This window comes from Sphaerodactylus townsendi, linkage group LG08, assembly GCF_021028975.2.
Source record: "Sphaerodactylus townsendi isolate TG3544 linkage group LG08, MPM_Stown_v2.3, whole genome shotgun sequence".
NCBI classification, from domain to species: Eukaryota; Metazoa; Chordata; class Lepidosauria; order Squamata; family Sphaerodactylidae; genus Sphaerodactylus; species Sphaerodactylus townsendi.
In genome coordinates, this window is record NC_059432.1 from 91,134,273 (window position 1) to 91,161,487 (window position 27,215).

Consider the following 27,215-nt stretch of genomic DNA (forward strand, 5'->3'; position numbering starts at 1 on the left):
AACTACCAGAATGAATTTAAAACCATCTGAATGAAAGCTCAAATAACCCCCCTTCTCTCCTAAGTGAATCTGCAGTTCATATCCTGGCAAATAGAATGGACTTTCAGATACTCCTAGAAGTTTCTACAAATGATGTCCCCCTCATCTCTTTCAGGCATGCATTCCAAAAACTGAGCACTATACTTTGTCTCAGATGAAGATGTTAGTACAGTCACTTGAGGTGTAGTAGTTGAGAAAATCATATACTTCGACATTAGAATATAGTCCCAAATGAATATGAGAATTATCATTCGTTTTTTTACTTGCTGCTTTAGTCAAAACCATTATTTTGTGCATTATTCAACATGGTACTTTGATACAAGAGCATTTATAGTTCTTTGAACAACTATCACTAAACTTTCAAACTGATGTGGGGGAGAAGGGTTGGAACCCAAGTAGAGCATTCTACAACAAAGAAAATCCAGCATGCTGAACTCTGTGGTGGAGGAATATACAGTCTATTAACATCTTTTTGTGAGACAGAGTATAGATCAGAAAAGCATGATTTCTGGTCAATGCCAGGTAAGGTACCTTCAGTAGGGAAACAACCAGTGGGTGGCAGTCTAGGACTGTAGTTAGCTCACAGGGACATTGACTTGTGCCTGTGCCTGTGTGCGTGTGTGCGTGTGTGCGCGTGTGTGTGCGCGCACGCGTGTGTGTGTGTGTGTGCGCACTTTAGATAAGTGGATCCTAGCCCATAAGGAATTCTAAAGATATTAACCTGTACCTTGAATTGTGCTCAGAAATAAACAGGCAGCCAGTGCAGCTGTAGTGAGTTATCTTGGGACTTACAGGGAAATGAGTGAGGTTTTGATCCTTCAAGTTCCACCCAATTTTGCTTTTCAAAAATGGCTTGCCTGTAGTGATTTTAAAGGTCATGGGCTTCAATTCACTGGAAGAGTTCTTCAGGCACAAATGGAACTTGGAAAAACTTTACACTCGCCTCTTGCACTCAGGTGATCCCAAGCCATTTTTCTGCTACTGCAAGGTGTTATAGAACCAATTTCGGCTCATTATCTGGACATAGCAAGGAAGCATGCCAGATGTCACGCAAAATCTTGTGCTAGCGAAACTCCACTGGGTCCATTTATGCTTCCACTTGTGCATTGCTGGATCCAAGCCAGGGTTTTTAAAGGTTTTTTTTAAACTGCATCACACAATTAAAATCCAGTAAATATACACAATAAAAAAACTATTATTTCCTCTGTTGTATTCTACTGCACAGTATTGGCTGACACCATGAATTGAAAAGCACAGTGAAGGCAAGTTTGCATGTGTATTCGCGGTGAGTGGCAGTGAAATTCTAAGCACGTTTGCTGTAAACAAGGCTCAGCGAAGTAGGTGAGACTTGCTGCTGAGTGTAATTTGGCACAGTTTCTATGCTTGTTTCGCTGCCTAAATATTCTGAAGTCTTGGTCCTGGAAGAAAGCAGTTGTGAACAAGGAAAATTATTTGGGAAGAAGAAATTTCCCTAATTTATTTCAGATCTACTCGTAGACATAACAAGCCCTGGTTACATCTAGATTAGGTTACTGCAATATGTTCTACGTGAGGCTGCCCTTGAGAAGTGTTCAGAAACTTCAATCGGTAAAGAATGCTGGAACCATGATGTTGATTGGGTCATAGGTCATCATAGATTAGGTCATCATACCACTCCAATCTTAGCCCATCTATACTGGCTCCCAGTTTGTTTTCAGGCACAGAAGCTCTTGGTCTTGATCTTTATAATTCTATCTGGTTTGGGACCAACACACCTGAAGGAACACCTACTTCCTTATGAACCTGCCTAATTACTTCAGTCATCCTCAGTGACCTTGTTTCAGGTGCCAGCATATTCCAAGTTTAGGCAGGTGTTGACCCTGGAGAGGGCGTTCTTGGTCATGGACCAAATCTCTGAAACTCTCCCACCCTGCAAGAGATTTGTCTGTCCCCTTCTGTTGCTGTCTTTTGCCAGTGAGTGGAGACCTTTTTTGTGTGTTTAATTTGGCATGGGCCAGGGGAGAGTGGAGCTAAAGAAGGCAAAAACTGTGCTGGCTGTACATTTAAGCCTCCTGCCAGCCTGATGCGGAAGCTGTTTTTTATGCCAGCCAGCTTTGGCCTGGGGGGCAACATGTGGCCGACACAAGTTGCTGTCTTCCTCCTCTCACCCTCCCAGAAAGCAATGGGTAAATCTGTGCTGTTCTTTCTCTCAGTGATCCCCTCCTTCCTAACCAATGTTTTAATTACTATTATTATGTTTTGTTTACATTTAACTTGGATTTTTAATTGTTTTAATGATGTGTGGATTTTGATGGTTTTGAAATGTGATTTTGTCTTGTATACTTTAAATTGTTAGATGCTTTGGTGGCGCTCATAGAGCAAAATGGCAGGACACAAATTTAGGAAATAAATAAAACATCAATAAATAACATTGAACGATAATCCTAAAAACAGTGTTCTGGGAGTAAACCCCATTGATTAAATAGGAGTTTCCTCTGACTAGACTGGTTTAGGATTGTTCCCGTACTCTGCTAATTCAAATGTTTTGCAACAGGTTTGGATATCAATGCCTTTGATTTTAGCGGCTTTAGAGCAAAAGAGTTTTTAACAAATTGAATGTAATAAATTAATACAAAAAATGTCTTACATATTTTATTACCCGAAAAATCTCTCAGACTGAATTTTAAATTTGAACTGTGTCAAATAAATTGAAATTATACACTATATGATGAAAATAAATTTATTATAAATTATATATGCCAACCCTGAAAAATGCTGGATGATAGTTGAAACTGAAGCTGTGAATGGATAAAGTGGACTCCTTTTATGCTGCTTAGCTAGGGAACTTGCCTGAGGTGGCTTTCAAAATAAAACATCAAAATATCATGCTTGGAGCACTAAAACAATAAAGCCTACTTATTATTTGGGATGATGGATGAGTATTGTGCAATGATTGCATTCATTTCTGAATTGTTTGAGGTACATGGTGGTCCCCCCCCCCCCCTTAAATGAAAAAAGGCTTTAGGTCCATATCCCAAATTTGGGATTCCATATAATTATCATTCAAAACTTTTTGCTATGGTAATTCTTCTGTAGATGTCTGTGGTTATAATGCTATGCACGCACACACACCCAGTTCTAAAGAGTTTTTTTAGACAGTCTTCTGAAGAGATGGAATGTGAGTAGTGCATTCACAGTCCATTATCTCACTAGAAGTCAGAGATGCTAGTTCTCAGCCTACAGGTATTCCCGTGCTTTTGATAGTTGTGTGACAGGCAGATGAATGATAGGCAGTGTTTTCCCCCATCAGTCACTTTTCAATGAGGAAAAATTGAGAGTATCTACAATACAGACATATTCTTTTTAAAGCAGTTAAACTGTCATATCTCCTTTCCACCACCCTGAGGGTTCAGATCCATTAGAAAACTGAGCATCCTCTGTTAATCTCTTCCCTACGGTACAGGGGAGGGGCTGTGGGTCAGGGGTAGAATATCTGATTTGAGCACAGGTTCACAAGTTCTGTCCCCGGGGTCTTCAGCTGAAGAGATCAGATGGGAGGTGATGTGAAAGATCTCCTTCTGAGATCTGGGAGAGCTGCTGGCAGCAGAGTAGACAGCAGTGACTCAGATGGACCAATGGCCCACCTTAGGCCTGATCTGTGGACCACCACCACTGTTTCAAAGCCTAATGCAGGCAATTTTGAAATGCTGCAAGGGTTGGATTGGGCCTACTGCACAGTGGGATAAGGTGTTCCCTCGATCTTTGTTGCTCTCCCCACTTTTCAGTGTGCCAAAACATGAGCAGGGGGAGACTCTTTTGTCCCTTGTAAAAGTGTGGGGAAAACAAGCGCATCTTATCCTTCCAGCTTGAACCCAGGGATCCCTTCATGTCTAGTTTGTCCATCAGTATAGGACAACTTCATGTGCGGATTCTCTGGTGAGTTAGGTTATTTAAATTTGTGCTAAAGATGTACTCCTTGATTGCTTATAGATGGAGACTGTCCACCAAAGAGATAGATATTCACAAAGAAAAGGGGGGATGGGGAGAAAATGCTTCTTCCCAAGTAGGGGCAGTCATTTGCAAACTGAGTGGAACTGCAACTCTGTTGTGTGTTCTCATGAGTTCATCAATTTTGATGCTTGGCCATCACCATGGCAACTGTTCCTTATATATGAAGGAAAATTAACTTCCAACATGCTACAACCTGGACAGAGGTATAGAGACATGGGGAAAAACAACTGTAATTGGGGTTTGAAAGACATTTACATTTTATAAAATCATAATGTTGGAAGAGCCCCCAAGGGCCATCAAGTCCAACCTCCTGCCATGCAGGAACACACAATCAAAGCACTCCTGTCATATGGCTATCCAGCCTTTGTTTGAAAACCTCCAAAGAAGGAGACTCCACCACACTTTGAGGCAGCATATTCCACTATTGAACAGCCCTTACCATCAGGAAGTTCTTACTAATGTTTGTGTGGAATCTCTTTTCCTGCATCTTGAATCCATTACTCCTTGTCCTAGTTTCTGGAGCAGCAGAAAACAAACTTGTTCTATCTTCAAAGTGACATCCCTTGAAATATTTAAACATGGCTATCATGTCACTCCTTAATCTTCTCTTCTCCAGAGTAAACACATCTAGCTCCCTAAGCTGCTCCTCGTAGGACATAGAATCTAGACCTTTAACCATTTTGGTCACCTTCCTCTGGACCAGTTCTAGCTTGTCAATATTGAATTATGGTACCCAGAAGTGGACACAGGTGAGATCTGACCAATGCAGAATAGAACGACACTATTACATCCCTTGATCTAGACACTGTATTCCTATTGATGCAGCCCAGAATTGCATCAATTTAAAATTTATTTCTTTTTGTCTTGATTTTTGCATACTTGTTTAGGCTGTAAAGATGATTTTTTTAAATTCCTGGATTTATGTAATTGTTTAAAATGTTTCTTCTACATGCTCACACTGTCTGCACCATAGTTCCTGAAACAGCACTTAAAAGTCCACCAGAGTTGCCATCTCTTACCTGTGTCAAAGGAACTTGCTTATCAACTACATCATTTCTACAGGGACTGCTTTGCTGAACAATTACTCAGGTGGCTATCTTATTCCTTGGTAAAAGAAGGAGTTCTGTTTCAGCCTCAACTGGGGAGCTGCTACAATCTTACAATCCTTAGCAGAATGATACCCTTCTCAGTCCATTGAAGCTAGTGGGCTTCAACAATTCTGCTTAAGATCACATTGCTAGATATTAAATTCATAGGAGTCTCATTAGGGATCCAGGCTGGCAAATAGGTTGTCAGTGCCCTTACTGTTTCACTTAAAGCCTGGGATTGGTGGGGGGGGGGGGGGACATCACAATGAGGACAGGTTCATATGTCATATGGATAGTACAGTACCCCGAGTTAGCGACTGATTTGTAACAAATACTAAAGGTTTGCTGATGTCCTTTATCAGCCAGGATGGGCAAGGATCCAGAGTACAAGTACCGGTAATAGCCTTAAGTTTAGTGATTTTGATGAGCTCAGCCTAGCCTGGGCCATCCAGGTGAGGGCAAAGTGTATGTAGATAGCTATAATACATGGGTAGAGTGAACTGGTCTTCTGCACGGTATCTCTTTAACAGGCTTTGTAAGCCCCTCTCGAATTCAACGGCACAATGACATTCCTTATCTAGAGACATTGTGTACAACTTGTCACGAGATAAGTAATACTTCTGTGGGTCAAAAAAGCAAGCTTGCATTTTGAGCCCCCCCGTTTCTTTAAGCATTAATGTCCGTTCTCGCCCGTGGGGATGAAAAGAAGGACTGCCGCACTGGATTATACAGTGCATTTACATTATAACAAGTTTACAGGGGCATCATAATTCACTGTGTGTTTTAACAGAAGTTTGGATTACTTCCAATTCAATTTTCAGAAGTTGGAGTTTGCAGCTGGGTCACTCCTGGCATAATCTGCGAGATGTATCTGCTAAGGCTGTGAATTGGAACAGCCGCATCTGAGCTGTCGCCTGTCACAAGGAGACATCATTTATGGCGCTTGAGGTCTGAGGGCAGAACATCAAAATCACTTTATGTGGACACAGAAACATAGCTAGCTTCATAAATTTTGTTGCAAGGAGCAATAATCAATACTTCATGTTTAATGACGCAAAACTGAAATTAGTATAGATTTTATGTCTTCTGCTCTTCCAAATTATGCAAACTTTACTAGCCCCTTTTGTAGTGGTCCGGCTATAGCTTCCATAAAGAACATCCAATAATATTTAATTGAATGATTGAATGGCCGAGGAAAAAAAAAGTCACAGACATTTTTTGGTTAAGTCTTTACCCTTAGGTTAATATGAAATGATGTCAAATGCACACACAGTGATTTATGTAAGTCATGTAGGTTTTGTTACCTTTGGCTATATAAAAAGTCAATTGTAAATTGTTTCCACATTCTAAATTACCTTATGTTGCTTTGGGATATTCCAAACACAAAATTGAATGCCAGAATGCTTTGGAATGAAAAAAAAATGGAATGAAAAGAATTGTCTTGTAGATTCAAGCACACTGTAAACAAGTAATTTTCAGGGAGTTTTCTGAGTTTCATACATGGCTGAGTATGAGAAAGAGACAGAGAGAGAGACTTTTTTGGGAAGAAAGCTGGCAATAAAAGATAGTTTTCATGACTGGATGTCTCCGTTTCTTAAATTGTTCAATAGCGGTGCTTAAAATAATCCTGCAGTGTTTCAGCCATTTTGCTGAAAGTGGACTTCAGATGTTGCCCACAGAAGGCGAAAAAGCTGGGAATCCTTTTCACACATCTTGGCTTTATATGTAATACATCACTGAATAACAGATCAATGTTTCCACTGTTCATGGAAACCGAAAATTAAGTAATGCAAAGCTATGCATTCATCCTTAGGATTAAGATGTGGATCTAAACATCCTGCTTGTTCACAGCACATATTTTAGACTAACTTTGCACCTTCATAGAATGGGGGAATTTTTAGAACTGGTAAATTTCAGATCATTTACCAGGTTGGGTTAAGGACTCCTTCTAAGCTCTCCTTTGCTCTCTGCAATGAAGACATTAAGTATGCTCAGGGCCCATATCGCACATGTGAACTTTTGGAAGTGCATAATTTTTATTCATCCAGATTCCTTGACCAGAAGGAAAAGAAAACACAGTTCCCAAGTTCCCAAAAGGAAGCTGCCTTTAGCATGTCCAGAAGACATGGAAGTCATGGCTCCTCCTCCTCTTTCCTCCATACTCTTCCCTCAGCTATTGTGTGGCATGAATTTAGAGACCTTCTCACCAAACAAGATGATAAGAGTTGACTAAAGAAGCCATTACATCTGGTTGCCCTGAGTAATTTATAACTGAATACAATATTGTAATTTGAACTCTTATCATTAGGGGACATTTTCATAAGACTGTGATACCATGCAAAAACCAAACAGCCATCCAAATGAAGAGTTGGATTTATACTCTGCTTTTCTCTACCGCGAGGAGTCTCAAAGCAGCTTACAACTCCTTCCCTTGCCCTTCCCACAAAAGACACCTTGTGATGTAGGTGGGGCTGTGAGAATTCTGAGAAAACTCTGACTAGCCCAAGGTGACCTGCAGAGTGGGGAAACCAGTCCAGTAGACCGGAGTCTGATGCTCATGTGGAGGAGTGGGGAATTAACCACTAAAGAAGCTGTTACAGTGAAAATGAAAAAGGGAAAACTTCCAGCGCATCTCGATTACTTCATAGAATAAAGGTGGAATTTAAAGAATATGCTAGAGTAATTCCACTTACATTGCTGCACTCTATGTCCATTACTGGAGAGGCTCAAACACAGATCAAGGCATCCAGTGAATAAATCCTACATGAACCCTTTATTTTAGGAGGCAGGGCGGTGGTATTCCTGTCGACAAACCAAGAACTCTGATTGATTTCCAGGTCAGCAGTGGTGCCATGTACAATGCAAATTTCCTCATTTTGTCTTTTTTAATTATCTTAACCTTGCTGACCTTGATGATTTTTTTTTTACTGTGCAAACCGGCAAACTAATTTGCTTGAAGTCTTGCTTAGCTCTGATTGGCTTTTGTTTTTACATTACACTCTAAAGTTAATGAGCTAAAGGAAGACATAAAGCAATGCCTTAGCTTCTTAAATTGCCTTCAAGTCCACCACATGTTAAATTAAGATATGATTGATGCACAAAAATGGACCAGAAGATATATTAAGCTGAAGATGATGTGTTTGCTTTCTAGTCTCTTTTGCTGTTTTGATTTTTTTTTGGCTTGAATTACATTATGTTATGTTAAATCTGAGACTAGAACATGCGTAATGATAAGTATGCCAACAAAGGTCCCTTGACTCTGAAATATGGTTTCCCCAAGGATAGGTAATCACTTCTGAAGGTCTTCTCTTTCAGATCCTTACCATAGAACTGCCTCAACTTTGCTCACAGTTTGTCTCTTGGGCTCATTCCCCACATGCAGAATAATGCATTTTCAAATTGCTTTCAGTGCTCTTTGAAGCTGTGCGGAATAGCAAAATCCACTTTCAAACAGTTGTGAAAGTGGTTTGAAAACACATTATTTTGCGTGTGTGGAAGGGGCCTTGGTTTTCTTTCACTGTGCCAGCCTGGTCCTATTATTCAATTATTTTAAACATTTAGAAGTCTGCCTTTTTACCAAGCAACTGGGACCCTAGGTGGGTCATAGATTGAAAACTATATGCATGACAAAAAGTTCTAAAAAACCAAAATGATTGAATCTATTAAAACTGCCAACAGAAACCTTATAAAAACACCACAGAAAGGAAGTGGTTAAAGTTAACTATAAAATACTGCACAAAATTGGAATTTGTCATTATTAACTTGATTAGAGATTCTCTCTTTGGACTCAATCTTGGAAATTAAACAGATAGAAATGTACGTTAAAAGATATTAAAGATATATAATTTTTCATTTAGGGCAATATTTGTCATATGGTATCTTTAGGATTCAAAATGTATATGAGAATTCAGAGTTACTCATGAGAAAGTGTTTCATTATATAAAATACCATCACTTAAAACTGTTAGCAAACTGGTGATTTGTGTTATTTGGTACACGGCTGGGTTATATTGGAAAACCTGGAGGTGGGCAACTCTACATGCCAACCTGAGGGAAACAAACCCACTTACACCAACTCAGTCCCAAAGGTTTTGCACTCTGCTCAGATACTCAGCCTGGGCCGTTGCTCCTCGCTCCCCAGTGTCAGTTTTTAGACCTTATAATGAATTTCGTATCGTCACCCACTTCTAATTTAGAATGCAGGGAGTTAAGCTGATGCTAAAAATTCAGTGATGGAAACCAGGCTTAAGGGCTTATCTTTTGTATGCTATCTTTTAGAACTAATTTTGTCCCCTGTTACCAAGAGCATTTTAATCCTCTTAAAGGTGGATTTAAAATAAAACCACCACCATCCCAATCCCTCGTATCATTTGCCACGTAGGCTTGCCTTCCTTTTGGTTAATGAGGGTAGTAGGACTGTCATGTTCAACCACTCCTTTGAGTATGATTCATTGGCAGGATGCTGGGAAAGGAGAGCCCAAAGATCTGCCTTACTGAAAATCTTTTTCGCAAACTTTCTGCCACTAACTCTTACTAATTGGCTGCACGATTCGAGTTTTATTCTGTAGAGTTGTTCCCTCAGTTATGCCTTTTACTTGACCAATGTTTTAATTGTAATGTTTATGTCTCTGTACATATTTGTTTTCATTATGTATGAGTTTGGGGGGGGGGGGGGGGGGTTTTTGCCTAAAAAGGTTAGCTGCTTTGGTGGCCTTAGCGAGGGGAAAGGTGCAGTATACATTTTTGTAAAAATAAATTAAAAAGTAGAAATGATAGCACTTTGGGGCTAGAATCTCACAGCCCTTGCGTGCTTGAGTGCTGAAATCATAAGAACACTGGACATTTTTTATTTTTCATCTTATTTTACTCAGATTAGCAAGGTGTTACCTGCTCGTTACTTTTACTGCTTTTGCGTATGGTTAGCTGCTCTATACCTGTTCTCACTTCTCAAATGCACAGGATTGCACTTTCACTGTGTGACTTTGGACCCATAATATTTCTTACTACTTAATCTCACAGGTATCTTGTTAAGATAATGGGGAAGATGATGGTAGGCTGTCCTGAGTTCCTCCAAGCAATAGCAGGTTTATCCTATTATATAAAAGGTTTTCCAGGGTGGCGACAACTCACTACCAGCCAATCACCATGCACCATGGCTTGGGGACGGGACTAAAATAGTTAAAGGATTTTAATTAATTTATTTTATTTATAATCAATTTTATATACTGCTCCTCCCCCAAAGGGCTCTGGGCGGTGAACATCATAAAACCAAACAATCACATTAAAACCCAGTTAAAACAGTGAATGAAACAAATTTAAGTTTAAACAAAGATAGTTTAAAATAGTTTAAAAACACAAACAAATCAGCTGAATGTGGTGGTTAGTTACTCCTGTGCTCACCTTTCTCCCCAACTTCTGAATAATTACAGTCACTGTACCACCTTGCAGCTGTCTGAGGAGGTGCAGGCACTGGTCGCTCCCCTTGGGAGGGTCATGACTGCAGGTGGCTTCAACAACTCTGTTAACTGTTGCATGGCAATAAAGGTATCTGGGAAGATAAGCAGGTGTCCAGGAACAAAAGGAGGAGGAGAAGGAAACTGGTGACATGGGGTTGAGGGGGGAGGAAAGGCAAGAGGGGTGGCCTCCATTAATGCTTGCATTCAGATTCAAGTATCTGGGAAGAAGAGGAGGACAAAGAGGGAGCTAGTAGATGCATGGCCAAGGGGGTAGGAAAGGCAGGAAGGGTTGGCCCCCTAAGTGAGCTCTGTTAAGCCACCACCAATTTTCTAGATCCTGTTGTATTTGTTTGTACAATGGGCTTCACTGTTAGTAAACAGCGGCATAGTGCCCATGGGGAGGGGGCATGGCCAGGCCACTGAGGGGGTGTGGCATGGGCGTTCCAGGGTGGGACAGGTGGCACCACAGCTGGAGCGCGGGGCACTCGCGCACTCTGGGTGCAGTTTCCCCTCGCTCCACCTCTGTTAGTAAATAAATATTTTTAAGGCCATGTTGATGTCTCGTTTAGACAAAATGTGGTGACACTTCTGAGTGCATGGGGAGTGAGTCAATGAGTCACCTATGATATCATTATGTTGCCTGTAGGGTTCCCTATTGGCATGCAGACCCATAGCAAGATGGAGGGGGGCATTTTCTAAAATAAAAGTTCCCTTCCCTACTTGCGTCACCCAACAACATCTGAACAGCAGAAACAACAGAACCAATCTCTGAATATCCATATCAGTTGTGCCTAACCAAAGCGAAAGAGCAGGCTGGCAGCTCTTTTTCATAGCAACTGTCATGACAAAACAGAGACCATGGCTTCTAGTTGTGGCTGGCAGAGCAACTAGATCAAAGAACCTCATTCCCCACAGTCAAACAATGAAATCTTTTCAGTATATATAGTGGAAACAGTATCCCCAACTCTCTATAGCTACTGGGCTTGCCCATCCTTCTGAATGCCTTATATCACAGTTTAATGAAAAATAATTAGCAAGTAGAGCTCAAATGTTGACTTTTTCTCTTTTTGTCTCACTTCAGGAAGAACTCAAAAGACTGCAGCGTACCTTGGAGCAGATCAGTGATGGGAAATATTTACTGGAAAAGTGAGTATTAAAGTTTGTGGATTGCCAAGCTAATGGCTTGCAGAGATTTTAATAGGTGCTGTAAGCTTTGGGCCATTTAACCAGTAGATTAACCAACTAATAGGACTTTAGCTGGTTAATCCTTAGGTTGGCCTGGAGCAAAACAGCTAGCTCTAACTGCAAGATTGCCTCTCCCAATATAACCCCCTAATAGCACTCAGCTCAGTGAATAACAACTTGCTGTGGTCCCTGGCCTGAAAGCTATCTGGCTGCCCTTGGACAAAGCTCTAGCTCCAGACTAGGTGGAATGTTCTGTCGAATGGGACCAGGACCCTGCGGCATCTTTCACAGTTCAACAGGGCATGTAAGATGGAGCTATTCAGCTAGGCCTATGGCTGAGGACAGCAACAGTTATATCTATCAGTAGCTGACCTGCTTTTCACTTTCCTTTCCTTTTCTCTAAGGCCCTTTCCACACGGGCGGAATACAGTGCCCTAGGGATGGCAAAAACACAGTCCGCTGTTCCCGTTGCCTCCACTGACCTTCCTGTCCAGCGTCGCTCTGGAGGGCTGCAGAGATTCGCCCACACTGTCCTCTGACCCCTGGAGGTCGGAGGGCAGCGTGGGCGGGTCCCTGCAGCCCTCCAGAGTGATGCTGGACAGGAAGGTCAGTGGAGGGGGCCGAATGAGAGTGGCTCCATGCAGAGCCGCCCCTCCAGCTGGGGGGAAAGTTGAGGCCTCTCGCACGATAACATGCGAACGGTCCCCGAGCCTCCACCAGCACAATTCATGCAGGTGGGGCTGCGTTTCCGCACGTGGGTGGAAACAGCCTAACATTTAAGATCATAGCTATATCTTAAATTAAATTGGACTAGTCCATCCTTCTGGATTAACTTTTTTAAGGTACCATGTCTGACTTTTTTAATGTTACTTTGTGTGATTTTACACCCACCCTCATTGCTATGTATGCGACGGGAAGCATTTTTGTGAGAATCAGGTTTTAAATCTAATGTTACTGAATCTTTTATTGTTGGTTTTAACTGTTTAATTTATTTTGTTCTTCACCACGCTGAACCTGTTTGACAGGGACAGTGGTTTAGAAACCAAATAAATCTAATCTAATGTTGTAAACCTCTCCAAGTCCATGTAAGGACGAGGGGGGGGGGGAGTTGCATAAGGACCACATCCATTTGATATATTCTTCAGGAATATGGTCCAGTGGTGTACTTTGTAGTTAAAGCCAGCATGGTGTAGTGGATAAGAATGATGGGCTCTAACCTGGAGAACTGGGTTTGGTTCCCCACTGCTGGGTAACCTTGGGCTAGTTAGGGCTAGTTACTGCCCTTTGGAATTCTCTCAGCCCCAACTGCCTCACAAGGTGTATGTTGTGGGGAGAGGAAGGGAAAGGAGTTTTTAGACCTTGAATCTCTTTGCAGGAGAGAAATGCGAGGTATAAATCCAAATCCTTCTTCCTATTTTTCTTCATCAGAAGGTCCGTTGAGGAAGTCCACAAGAGGACTGGCAATTCCTAGTCTGAGTGAGGCACGTTTGAGAGCAAGAAGCTGGAACTTGTTCCATTTTAAGTGGCAAGATAGTTCATGATTACTATAGAAATGTCATTGCAGAATAGATTCTAATGGATAACCTCTCTTTTACAGCCACCAGCTTGCTATGGATGTGGAAAATAATATTGAGAAATATCAAATTAATTTACAGCCCCTGGAATCAAAAGTGAAAGTGTAAGTTATCTAAAGTAGATTTGTTTATGTTTGCTTTAGAAATATAGCAATGTTGTTCTGAAGAGATGTGGCCTTGAATTTTTAAGTTATCTGTATGCTTCTTCCATGTATGCTTCTTCCTTGGGCTTGCATACTTGAGGGTCTGCGTCTCCCCATATTGCCCCATTAGGACCCTCCAATCTTTGGAGGAATACCTATTAGAGGTCCCTGGCCCAAAACACATCTGGTTGGCTCTACTAGGGCCAGGGCCTTTATGGTCCTGGCCCCCCTCTGGTAGAACAGGCTCCCCAAAGAGACCAGGACTCTGCGGGACTTGTTGAGTTTCCGCAGGGCCTGCAAAATGGACCTGTTCCGCCAGGCATTTGTTCAGCCGGGTTGAGAGTGATTCCATCATCCAGGTCTCTGGTGGGCTGAGTTTGGGGGAAGGGTTTGTTGCCATCTGAATTATCTGGTTTTAAAATCTAACTTAAATATGGATTGTTATGGTTTTTAATAATGTTTTTATTGTATGTAATTTTTATACCCTATGTTGTTTGCTGCCCTGAGCCCTCCGGGGGAGGGCGGCCTATAAGTTTGAAGAATAATTTTTTTTTAAGGGTTCAGAACCATCCAATGGAACATTGGGTTGGATCCAGACTAAATTGGTAGTTTCAACCAATTTCATTCTTCCCATTGCAACTCTCCCCCCCCCCCCCACTCACCACCCATCCATATAATTCCTCAGGGTCTCTTATCCCCAGGAGCAGCATTTTACGGGGATCAGTGGGCTGTAATGGGAAAGAGGCAGGAAAATTCAACTGCTCTCCAACTCACTGTAATGACAGTATATTTGACTCATCCACATTTCATAAACTAAGATCACCATGAATGGTAACTGCAATACAAAATCTGAGGAGCACATTTCACATATTCCAGCCTTGAAGCCGCTTATGAAATTCCAGAGGGAGAACGAGAACAGAATGAATATTATACTTAATTTCCTTTTGCGCGTTGGCTTCAAGTCATTGTTATAGCTTTACTCGTTGTCAAGAGGATAATTTGATATTTGGAAGCTTCTTTGCCTTCATAGAGATTACTGTAGAAATGACAATTCGGGGACTTTGGATCATTTATCTGTAACCACTTAAAGCAAAATGAGTTCTGACCTGGATGGCCCATTCTAACCTGAGCTCATCAGATTTCAGAAGCTAAGTAGGATCGAGTCTGGTTAGTACTTGGGTGGGAGACCAGGTGGTCATGCTGAGGAAGGTAATGGCAAACCACCTCTGTCAGTTTCTTGCCTTGAAACCTCTACTAGGCTGTCATAAATCAGATGTGATTTGACAGCGCTTAACACACACACACAAAACAAAATGAATAATTAGAGTCGTCATATTTCTTGAAACCTATCAATGGTGTCTGCCAACTTGTTTGTATTGCATAGTTCCTGATAAAGTTGAGAGTCCAATTTTTAAAGCAAATGGGCTTCATAGGTGAAAGGAGTCAAACCTTTCTTGTGTCCATCACTTCTCCTTCTGTAGCTTCTTCCTACCCTGCTGAGAACTGCTATCCATATCAAGTTCCAGTATCGGATGCTATCCAACAGCCCAATGGGAGTGAAGGAGAAATGGGGCAGGCATACGGTTGAGTTGTGGATGAGGGAAAGTTTACCATTTCCACCATCTCTAAATGTAAAAGTTGCAGGTCGTTGTACTGTGAAGCTGGAATGTCAGTGTGGCTTTTCGAGGACTTGATTTGCCTAGCCAACTTTTTCATTACTGAAGTGAGTTCAACTTCCAGCTAAAGAAAGATGCAGCGAAAGCATTTTAGAGAATATTAAAATATTAATAGAATATTTAAAGCATTGTAAGTTTTAATTAAGACTGAGCGTGTGTCTGTTAGTGTGGAAAATATTAGCAGACGAACTATTTTTCTTGAGGGTTTGCTAGGAGGTGGTGGTATTCGTTTGGGATTCCAAATCCTTTTTATTGCTTCTACTACTGCTAACTAGTAAGAGTGGAAATCGGTTCTACACCAAATAAATCAGAACATCTTTTAACTATGCTTTTAAAAATAATATGCAGATATTGAGGGTTTAGTGGTTGGTGTGATGATTTTGTGTAGTAAGAATGCACTTTAGGCTTACCAGATTACTTGCTCTGGCAGGGAATCCTTTATCTCCACCTCCCAGCATCCACCACCACTCTTTACTCCTGTGGGAGCAAAGGGGGGTGAAGGGGCTGGGAAACAACATCACAGTGTTCTAGGAATACCTGAAATCAATGTGTTTTTTACCATAGAGACCAGGGAATCCCTACAGCCGTGGTGGCGAACCTTTGGCACTTCAGATGTTATGGACTACAATTCCCATTAGCCCCTGCCAGCATGGCCAATTGGCATTTGGCCAATTTGGCCAATTGGCCATGCTGGCAGGGGCTGATGGGAATTGTAGTCCATAACATCTGGAGTGCCAAAGGTTCGCCACCACTGCCCTACAGCATTGTGACGTTACTTGCTGCTACAGCCAGAAATGACATTGCTCCACCCACTGTTTTTGCTCCCATTGGAATGAAGAGACCAGCTGGCAGCCTTAGTTCACCTAGTTATCTCTATTGGATAGAGTAAAAGACTGGCCATATCAGGAGAGTGTGGGTCTTTCAGTGGGTTTGCAAAACTCCAAGTAGGAACTGCATGTGCAATTGTACAGATTGTAGCAGTTGGGTATCCAGTCCCAGCCTGAAAGCACCTAGTTAACATCCAAGATGCCACTTGTAAGCTTTAACTAGCCTTATAAAACTGACTGTTTGCTGCTACCAGCCCAGAGTGTCAAGATTTACTAAATGACTTGGAGGAATGTGGTTTGTTTCAGGTTCACAAGCCTACTTTGTGCTATTAAATTGGTGTGAGAAACAGAAAGTTGTTAAAGTACAGCCTAAGATGTCCTTTGGGGATGAGTTTGGGCTGTGGAAGACCTTCTTGTTTCCTCTGTGAATGTTGATAAATTATCAGTAATAGGTTTATCATTACTACAAATCCAAGAACAGGTTTGAAAACAAAGTCTAGAATTGCTAGAGAAATCAGTAGAACATATGGAATAACACAGTAGAACTTCTGACTCCAAAGTATAATATAGTTGATGCTCTATCAATGAGTAGATTCTAATTAGAAAAAAATATTCAAAATTTGTGGATTTATTTTTCAATGTTGTTTTGGAAGAAGCCTTGTGTTATATGCAGCATGTGAGAAGCAGCCCATACAGTGTCTGGGGGGAAATCCAATCAGCATCCTAGTAGTGGGCACATGACTTGCCAGGATGTTGTGGGCTGTCACTGAATGTTTCTTTTTTTACCTTCTGAAGTCATGCCTTACTCCCCACTCCTTTCACAATATGTTGGAAAAGACAAAGTAATTGCCATGGATCAGTGCCGAAGCTGGGTAGGAGTGCCCCCGGGGCTCACTCTATGTTTTAAGGTGAAGCTGAGAGAGTTCTGAAGAACTGTGACTGGCCCAAGGTCACCCAGCAGGCTTCATGTGTGGGAAAACAGATCCAGTTCACCAGATAAGGGTCCACCAGTCATGTGGAGGAGTGGGGAATAAAACCTAGTTCTCCAGATTAGAGGCCATCACACTTCTTCTTCTTCTTCTTCTTCTTCTTCTTCTTCTTCTTCTTCTTCTTCTTCTTCTTCTTCTTCTTCTTCTTCTCCTCCTCCTCCTCCTCCTCCTCCTCCTCCTCCTCCTCCTCCTCCTCCTCCTCCTCCTCCTTCTTCTTCTTCTTCTTCTTCTTCTTCCTCTTCTTCTTCTTCCTCTTCCTCTTCCTCTTCTACTTCATCATCATCATCATCATCATCATCATTTATTGGTTTTATATACCGCCCTCTCCCCAGAGGGCTCTGGGGCACTTCTTAACCACCACACCATGCTGGCTGTCAACACAATGCATTCATTTCAACAATATGTTTTGTATTCACTTCCTTGTATTCACTACAGTGATTTCCAGAAGTTCAGCCCAACTTAAAACATTACACTGTTTTATACTGCCATCTGGTGTCAAAACAGCGGCATACAGATGAGGCCAAGGATATAATTTCTGAACCTGGTGGTTGGATTTTGTGTACGCAGGTATCTTTTAAATAGGTTTTACAGGTAAAGTTCAAAAGGGACATGTGAAATTATCTGAAACTTGAAAGATGCCATTTTGCACAACATTAAATATGGGCACAATCTGATTTCTGTTCTAGGCTGCATCCCTGGTAAGTTCATGTTGGAGAGACATATTAGAAACGTAGAGCTGGAAGAGACCTTGAGGGCCATTTATTTCAACCCCCTGCACAAGGGAGGAAATTCAGTTACCTCCCCCACTGCTCCCTCAGTGACTTCTGCTGTAGGCCCAGAGGAAGGCAAAACACCTCCCGATCCCTGGCCAATCTGGCCTGGAGAAAAATGTCTTTCTCAGCTCAAAGTGGTGATTAGCATTATCATGGGTGTATAAGAAAAGGGCATTGGAGGTGAAAAGACCATTCATCCTTTCCTGCCCTCTGATGATCTGCCTGCTAATTTTGTGCAAACCTGTAAGACGGGCCTCCATTCACTCCTATTTCCAATTGTGCCCAGCATTCAGAGAGCCTGGAGGGATTATCTACAGCGTCAAGATGTGCAGAACCAGGACCAGCTGGAGAAGCGCAGCCCGTCTCCTCCTTCCTTGTCGTCTGACAAAATGAGCAGCTCTATCAGCATGAACACCATATCGGATGGCAGCACTCCCGTAAGTCAGACTTCCCTTTCAAAACAACCTGGTGTTGCAAACATCAATCCCAGAAATCTTGCTATGTTTCAAGGTCAGTCCTTACAATGTGTTCTTCACTCAGTCAACTGTGTAACTCTTTGCTACATTGAGGGGATATGTTTGGGTGTGTGAGCAATAACGTGAGGTTAGGAACATTTATTCCTGAGTACCGGGCACCTTGCTCTTGCCTGCTTGTTGTGTTACCAGTGTTTCAGTTTGGATGAGCTTCCTCCCTGTCTGTTGTTGTGACTCTCAAATGATCCCACCATATTGAATGCCAAGCTACAAGTAGCTATGTCACAGAATGTCCATAAGCAGCATGATTTGTTTCAGCGTCTTAATCCATACCAGCCAGATCTCTCCTTACGTTGGTTAAAATAAATAATTGAAGGCCTTTTTGTGGGAATGGAAGGTCAAATGTGGAAGCAGGTGGTGCCACTGACTATATCATGTTATGTGAAACTATTGTGCATATGTTTACATTAACAACAATGTGTAAACGTAAACTTTTGGCATGTGTGTCTTAAACTATTGTTTGCAAGTCTGAGTTTACAGACATAGGGACTATAAAACCAGGAAATGATCTGTGTGTATGAAGCTATTGTTGCAGATCTGTAGCCCAGAGCGTGCTTTGACTCTTCAAACAATCATTGTCAATAGAACAATTCAGATATTGAGGCATAAGTAACAAAATGGTGAGATGCTTAGTTAAGCACATGCAAGTGAAAGTTAGCTGTGACTAAGGGGCTTTCCCCACTACAGAAGGGAGCTAAGGTTGACTCTGTTCCCTTCAGTGGAGGGCAATTCCAGGCTGTCCCCTGGATCATCTTGGTGCCTGTTTCGCTCCTCGATCGTGATTGGAGCTTGTGCTATGGCAGGAAATGGGAATGTTCTTTTCCCCCCCCAGTTTTTACAGTTTACTGCCCGCCACGACTCTCCCGTTCTGCGCATGCCACAAAAGCGGCTCATGATTGGTTGACCGGATGAGGTGTCGTTTCGATTCTTCCCCACTTCGAAGCTTTGAAGTGGCATCGACCTTGTTCTGGCAGAAAAGTGTAGTTCATAACTGCGACAAGGATGTCGCAGTTCGGGGCGGGGTGGGTGGGGCTGAGACAAAACAATGTTGAGCTCGGTGGCAGTGGGGATTCACTGAGGCAAACCTAGGTAGAAACCAGTTCAACTCTGTCAGTGGGGAAAGCCCCTAATAAGAGTAAACAAGTTTGCTGTTTTGTTGTTAAGAAGGATCCCCTGTCTACCTTGCAGCTGAGGTTTTTAAAGGGGTCTGATCCCATGAACTGAAGGAGTGGGATGTGAATGTGTTTACTGGGTAAGTTATTCCATAAAATGGAGGCTCTAAGGCAGCCGGGGGCTTCCTCAATTAGGGGAAATGTTCTTCCTTACAGAGAGAGGGTAATCATTGCCCTCATTCCAACTGGACTTGTGTATGCAATGTGGCTTGACTGAAGAGTTAGAGGTCCCCTGGTGTAGAATGAAGAAGAGGACTCAGCCACCAAGCTTTTCTTTCTAAGTACAGATTAGATGCAACATCAGCGGGTTTCTAGTTGGTTGAAGGAGGAGTTGAACATCCAGAAGAAACAAATTGGTGACCAGAATAAAGTAACTAAATAGGGTTTTCAAAGCCTTATGTGCCACCATAACTTTGTCAGCAGCGCTTCTGGGATGAATTTTTTTGGCCTGTGTGTGTGCCTAGGATTATTATTAGAGCTTCACCTTTATTATATTAAAGATTAAACATTAAAGCAGAAATGAAAGCTGGTAATGGTGGCGTACTCTTTAGATGAAGTCTGTGCAAGTATAAGCAGGAATCGCACATGTGCTTAAATACTTTCAGAGGGTTAGGCTTCAAACTGTACCGCAATAGTTCCTGTTCCCACAGGGTACACACAGACCATTTGGGGGTATGTGAAAAAAGTTACATAATGGGTTTGCTAATATGGGGGTACCATTTTAGGGAAATAGGCTGCCAGGGTATGGTATGCAAGTGGGAAAAGGTTGGGCACCACTGGTCTACTGAAATGGTTTCTTACAGCAATGGGCACAGAGTTCAATGTGTTCAGTTTTCATTCAACATCTTATTTCTATTTGCCAGGTTTGGTGGCAAAAGTCCTTTTGACTGGAGAGTTTCCAATAAATCCCTTCCTGTTAAGACAACCACACACACGATAATGTTTCAGTGTTCCAAACCTGGGAAGGCTGTGCAGTTGGCTGAATGTTCGATTTGCAACTAATAGAAATCTGTTTATTTATGGCATCTAGGAGCTGCTTCTGCACCAATATATTCAAGGCAGTTTGCATTTTAAAACAATGGCTTATGATCAAAAAAGCATAGGGAAGGACAAAGGAAAATCCACGTGCCAACATTTTCATGTGCCACCATGTGCCACCAAGCTACTGAGTGGAATTGTACAGGGGCGGTTGTATCCATAATACTAAGGAACTTGGGAAAAATGTATACCTTCAGCTGAAGTGGTCTATTCCTTTCTCAGTGTTTTGCAACTTCTTTTCCACCTCATTCTGCAGTATGTGTAAACCCTGTCTACCTTGCAGTTGAGGTTTTTAAAGGGGTCTGATCCCATGAACTGAAGGAGTGGGATGTGAATGTGTTTACAGGGTAAGTTATTCCATAAAATGGAGGCTCTAAGGCAGCTGGGGGCTTCCTCAATGGGGGGGAAATGTTCTTCCTTACAGAGAGATGGAAATCATTGCCCTCATTCTAACTGGACCTGTGTATGTAATGTGGCTTGACTAAAGAGTTAGAGGTCCCCTGGTGTAGAATGAAGGACTCAGCCACCAAGCTTATGTTCACTTTCAGGACATGAGGTCTTTAGAAACAGAGGCAAAGAGGTCTTCAGTACTCATGGAACCTTGAAATAGGAAGAATCTGTCTTGTAGTTTCTGGTGCTGTTCACCAGAGCCCCATACCCTAGGAATGTGCAGATGCCACAGGAAGGGGGAAAAGGAGCATGTCCTGAATTAGGCTGCCAGGCAGAGATATTAAGTTTCAGCAGGGAGTTGAGTCTAGTCAGAGAATCTGTCAAGCAATTTCAGCATCAGAGGTCTGGTCCGGGGGTCAGAATACACAGAGTCAACAGATCAGAGGAAGCATTGCGGTAGTCACGTGCTTCGTTGTATCATGTGCTGTTCTTTGGCCTGAAGGGTAGATCATGGCAGATTACCTGAACCTTCAAGGGTAGGAAGAAACAAATATGAACTTGAGGACAGCTTGCAACAGGTAATAAAAACCAAGTGGCTTTAATTCTGAACTATTCTTGTCGGGAGTCTCAGTAGGCAGGATGGGCAAAGAACATTGGCAGGAAGCAGGACAGATGTGACCCCAGATGCCATGTTTGTATGTAACGCAGAACCATGGCTTAGTGTCATAATAGTTAATAAATCAGCTTCAGCTCATGACCTCATATCCTGCTTTTATGGAACCTAACTGCAGTTAGTGAATGGTCCACATTTGGATAATCAATTCACTATGCTGGTTATGGCAAACCATGTTCATACTATGTCTGAACCAAACCATACTGTCATTTTTAAAAGCACCACAAGAGGTCTCTCTTCTACCATGCTGGAACAGTTTACCCATCCACTGAATCTGTTTACATTAGTGATAACCTAGTGCTCAGTCCAAAACCATTAACATTCAGCTGGAATTTTACCAGTTCAGTTGGTTGTAGATTGTATTTGTAGTTCAAAAACATGATTTATATGTCTCCTCTTTGTTTCTAATATACTAGTCTGGATTTTTTTTTTTAAAAAACACATGTTCACAATAGATACTTGTCTATCTCTATGGAATTATTTATCCTGTGATATTCAGAAAGAAGATTTAAACAATAATTTCATGCCAGTGTTCTTGCTTGTACAGTGTAATCCACACTTCTTTGTGAAAGAAGCAATCAGAGACAACTCTGAGCTTCCCTGGATAGGCAAACATCCTAGAAAAACTTCAGAAGGTTGAGGTTCTTTGATAGTTGGACAGGAGGTTTAAGATGAAATTGATGCTTGGGAGGGAAGGTCCAGGATGTGCTAGCTAAAATCAGGGTGTGACATATTTACATGCTCTTTGGGAGGTTGAGGACAGGTGTGCCTAGTCAAGGTTTCACTGTTGTTATCTAGACCTGAATTGCTCAGCCTTCAGGGAAGGCATTGTCTACAGCTATGCATACTTGATTTGGGGGAAAATGTGTCAGGCAAAGCCCATCTTAGAAGCAAAGCCCCTGAATTAGGACAGGCCTCCATCCAAGTCTGGAGTGTCTATAATACCAAGGTATGACTGGTACGGCATTTAGAAAAATGCCTCCCCACACCCCATCCTGTTATGGGCCTGCAAAAACTTATGGGCTAGTGTGTGATGGGACATGGAGCTATGTTCTTGCAAAAGAGGAGAATTCATGCTGTGTAGTTTGAGAAACTAGATCACCTGATCCTGCCTTTACTGGATCTCACCGTATATTTGTTTGGTACAGGGGTCTACAACCTGCGGCTCTCCAGATGTTCATGGACTACGATTCCCATCAGCCAATTGGCCATGATGGCAGGGGCTGATGGGAATCGTAGTCCATGAACATCTGGAGAGCCGCAGGTTACAGACCCCTGGCTTAGTAGTGCCAATAGAATTGTGAACCTCCTGTGGGACCTGGAGTTCTTCCAGAATTGCAACTGATCTTCCTGTGGAGAAAATGGCAGCTTGAGAGGATGGACTCCATGGCATTATGCCCTGCCAGGAATTTTCCAATCCTGAGCTGGTAACCCTGGGTGCTTCCGCATTGTCATGGTCGACCTGAGATCGACTAGAGTCCGACCCGAGTCCTCCGCACAGACGTAGCGTCGGACTCGTGTCTGACTCGACTCACCTCCCTCTCATCGTTGATTTTCTCGACCCTGCTGGGAGGTCGAGTCGACCGGCGGACTCGGGTTGCGCTCGAGCCGAGGCCGGCGGAATGCGGAATCTCCGCCGACTCGACGCAGCCATCCAGCCAATCAACTTATTAGTATGTTCGCGCATGCGCAGAAGCTCCTACGCCGTGCCTGTGCCGTCGCCCGTAGCAACGTAGCTCCTACTTGGCAAACGAAAAAAAAACCCCGCGTACTCACGTTTCCCGCCATAGAACGGCAGCCAATCGGAATGAGGAGTGGAAAACGTGCGGAGGTGGTCCCGCCCTCTGAGCTCGGCTCAGCTCGTAAGCTGAGTCGAGCTCAACAACCAATCGGAAAGCAATGCAGGGAGGTGGTCCCGCCCTCTGAGCTCGACTCCGGAGACACGAGTCGGCTGCTGTGCGGAGGAACGGGAGGACTCGAGTCAAGGTAAGACTCCGCCGACACGAGTCAAACCTGAGTCGACTCGTGTGTCCGGAAGGGCCCCCTGTGTATCAATAGCATATTGCAGCTAGGATAAAGTGAGGGTGTGGGGTTGAAGTGGTCTGCAGCTCACTAAAATCCACTGTGTCATCCATCTTTTTTCCTCAGGATGCCCCAAGCAGCAGCAAATGGTGAGTAGCCCTCTGCCACTGTGGAGTCAGAGAATATTAGAAAGCACATCCCATGCTGGCAGCTGTCAGGAGCCAATAGAAGCAAGAGTCAGCTCAGTCAGTATTGTACAAATGTAAGGTTGTTGATTGGCTAGGCTTTTAGCTAGTCAGCAGCCACACACTTGCATACTGAGTCTCTCCTACCTTTGCTGTGGCTTTCCAATACTTGAGTAACCCGAGCTGGGTACAAAATATGAGACGGTGTCCTAAAGGGTCTATTTTAAATCCCTAGTCTGATCTAACAGTATGCTTTCTTCTAGCCCCAGTTACATAACTGCCACACAGGACAGGATCTCCAGGATATTAGGAGAAGCTGAACACGTAGATGACAATCAGTGTGTTCTTAATCCTTCGAAGTCAGTGGCCCCAGTCATAATTCAGTGGGTTGACTTCTGTGCTAGTCAGCCAAATCACAACTTTCATTTGAGTGGTTTTATAAGGGTTTTTAAAGGCTATTAGGGTTTCATGAGCTGGGGAGAGCTACTAAAATTGAATTTCCCCAAAGCCAATACGATGTGGCTGACATGTAATCCGTCATTTGATCACTCATGCATTAGCTGGAGTGATAGGGATGTTCCTTTTGGTGATGTGCTGCACATACATCTTCCCAACACACACACACACACACACACACACACACACACACACACACACACAGAGAGAGAGAGAGAGAGAGGGGGGGTGTTAGTATCTTATAGTATTTTATAAAAAGATAACCCTGCTCCGGCACAAAGGCTGCAAACAACCTTGTGTGGATTTTCTTCTAAGATCTTCTGTTTGATAAACCATTGAAAGTGCCCCAATATGCAGAATTAGAAACATGTTTTTGGAAGCACTATCCAAATTCAGACAGAATGGACACCATCTTTATAATACACCTTGGCCTTGAGAATACATGTCAACTTTGAGGGATTACACTCTTGAATTGTATTTTTTATTTATGTTACTTATAATCTGCCAATCTCACTTGGACTCAAGGTAGATTACACAGAGCAAATCAATACAGTTCAGTGAACAATGCAATAGGAATATGAATTGTTGAACCAATCAGAAATCTAAAAACAGAACTGAAGCAAAGCATAAGCACGAGTCTTGACATGACCATTAAATGGTCAAAAACTACGTAGTAGGATCCTAGTTTCAGTAAACTAAACACAATAGCATATAGTAACTTATCTAAGTAACTTTGTGAATCATTTAGCGCAGCAAAATTCTATTGCTGCATAGAAAATCTCCCTTGAACAATTCAGTTTTGCATAGTTTGTGGAAAGCCAGGAGAGTGGGAGCCCTTCTGACTTCCTCCAACAGGCCATTCCAGAAGGTGAGGACCACAACAAAGAAGGCACATGTATGGGCAGTTGTTGATTTTGCTCATTTGCAGGTTGGCACCTGCAGAAAACCCTGCTTTGATGAGCAAAGCTGTTTCCCGTTCTATCAAGACAAAAGAAGAGATAAGGTTCAAAAGAAGGACCAATAGGATCAAATATGGAACTGTATTCTTAAAGGTTTTTATGGCCAGAATCAACTGGATGATGTGGGTTTTCCAGGCTGTGCAGCCGTGGTCTGGTGGCTTTAGCTTCGAATGTTTCACATGCATCTATGACTGGCATCTTCAGAGGCACATCACGGTAAGATGTATTTCTCTCCATAGCACAACGTGGAGTGACTTGTGTGGTTTAGTATCTGTTTTGTCCTCCCCTCTGGTGGGAAGGGGTGAGGCGCATTTGCAAGTGTCCAGATGGAGTTCATGCCTCTGAAGATGCTAGTCACAGATGCAAGTGAAACGTTAGGAGTGAAAACCACTAGGCCATGGCCACACAGCCTGGAAAACCCACAACAACAAACAGGGAATTGTTGTGACTTAGGTATGCCTCAGATTTTTTTTTTACAAAAAAAGATAGTATATGTTATAGAAATAGGAATAGATCAGCGTACTGTGTATGCTGATTGAAGTTCTCTAGAGCAGTGGTTCTCAACCTTCCTAATGCATCGACCCTTTAATACAGTTTCTCATGTTGTGGTGACCCCCAACCATAACATTGGTATATATAAAATATAAAAAGACCATTTTCTGATGGTCTTAAGCGACCCCTATGAAAGGGTCGTTCGACCTCCAAAGGGGTCGTGACCCCCAGGTTGAGAACCACTGCTCTAGAGCATATGGAAGCTTCCTTTTCTATAGTTTGCAGGTGGCCTTGTTTCTCCCTACGTCCCAGTAGTGGGTTTATGCAGTTAGCAAAGACAAGTATTGCTGTCATGTGACAGGGAGGCCACAGAAGTTATACAAACAGTAGGGATGCTTCAACATCCACATTCACCAGCTTGGTTTGGACTCTGCTTGCTGGGTGCAAACAGGAAGCTCACACCTCAATGAGCTGTTCAGTTGCCTATGGAGCCCAATCCCATTTGTGCTTGTGTGCTTCCTCTCCTATGCAGATCCCACCACCATAACTCACTATACAGTAGCTTCATAAGGCTGGCCACAACTAAGCAGGGAGATCCAAAACTTGGGCTATTTCTGCACAGCAGTGGAAATGAACCTCCACCAGTGGAGGCTTGGGGACGAGCAGCCCCAACTTTCACCCCAGCCAGAGATGCAGCTCCGCATGGAGCCGCCTCTCCTTCAGTTCCCTCCACTTACCTCTCCTTTCAGTGTTGCTCTGGAGAGCTGGAGGGACATGCCCATGCTACCCTCTGACCTCCAGGGGTCAGAGGGCAGCGTGGGCGTGTCCCTCCAGCCCTCCATTGCGATGCTGGAAGGAGAGGGGAGTAGAGGGGAGGGGGAAAGCGGCATCTTCCCGCCGGTGCAGTTCACACCTCGCCGGCTTGAAGACGGCACTTTTAAAAAACCTTGCTTATCGAGCAAGATTTAAAAGTGGCTCCTTCGCGCCACTGGGGGGGGTGGGGATCCAGGAAGGTGCTGCTGCAATGCAGCAGCACCTCCTGTGCAAACAGCACCCCAGGGACCAGTTTTTTTCTGTCCCTGGGCACTGTTTTTTTGGCCTTGCAGAAACGGCCCAAGTCTGCAGATCGTTGTAGCAATAGAGTGCCATTTGCTTGCTTGCTGAACATGCCTACTGTGAAACTTGTGGCTTTCCTAATGAGTCGAGCAGAGTTAATGTGTTTGGTTAGTTCATAACTCCAACAAAATGCTGGATCCTCAACTACAAAGCATGCAGCAGAAATAACCTGTTTTTCGGTTAACACAATGCAAATGATGATGTGCTGTGCTGATATAGTCAGGAAAGGCTGGGGTGGCTCCAACCTTTCTCCAAGTAGCCTTCCTCCAGCCTAATTAGCCTCCTCCAGTGGTTCTTCCTCCCAGAGAATTTGGTGGAAGTCCCTTTAGATTGGAGGGAGCCTTCGAACAAGCCAAAAAGAAAGATGGGATGTGAATATTTTAATAAATAAATAAACTTTGTTTAGTGGAGTAATAGGATACAGGTAGGATCCACCATAC

The 27,215-nt window shown here is 42.9% G+C and overlaps 1 protein-coding gene across 2 annotated transcripts in view; it reads left to right on the top strand.

The window, feature by feature from the left end:
- SCHIP1 (schwannomin interacting protein 1) overlaps nucleotides 1–27,215 on the top strand; it is a 489,092-nt gene that overhangs the window by 83,333 nt on the left and 378,544 nt on the right. For both annotated transcript variants that reach the window (XM_048505148.1, XM_048505149.1), the window contains exons 2-4: nucleotides 11,654–11,718; nucleotides 13,355–13,435; nucleotides 18,026–18,176. In XM_048505148.1, the coding sequence (XP_048361105.1) occupies nucleotides 11,654–11,718; nucleotides 13,355–13,435; nucleotides 18,026–18,176 (297 nt within the window). The remainder of the gene's footprint in view (nucleotides 1–11,653; nucleotides 11,719–13,354; nucleotides 13,436–18,025; nucleotides 18,177–27,215) is intronic.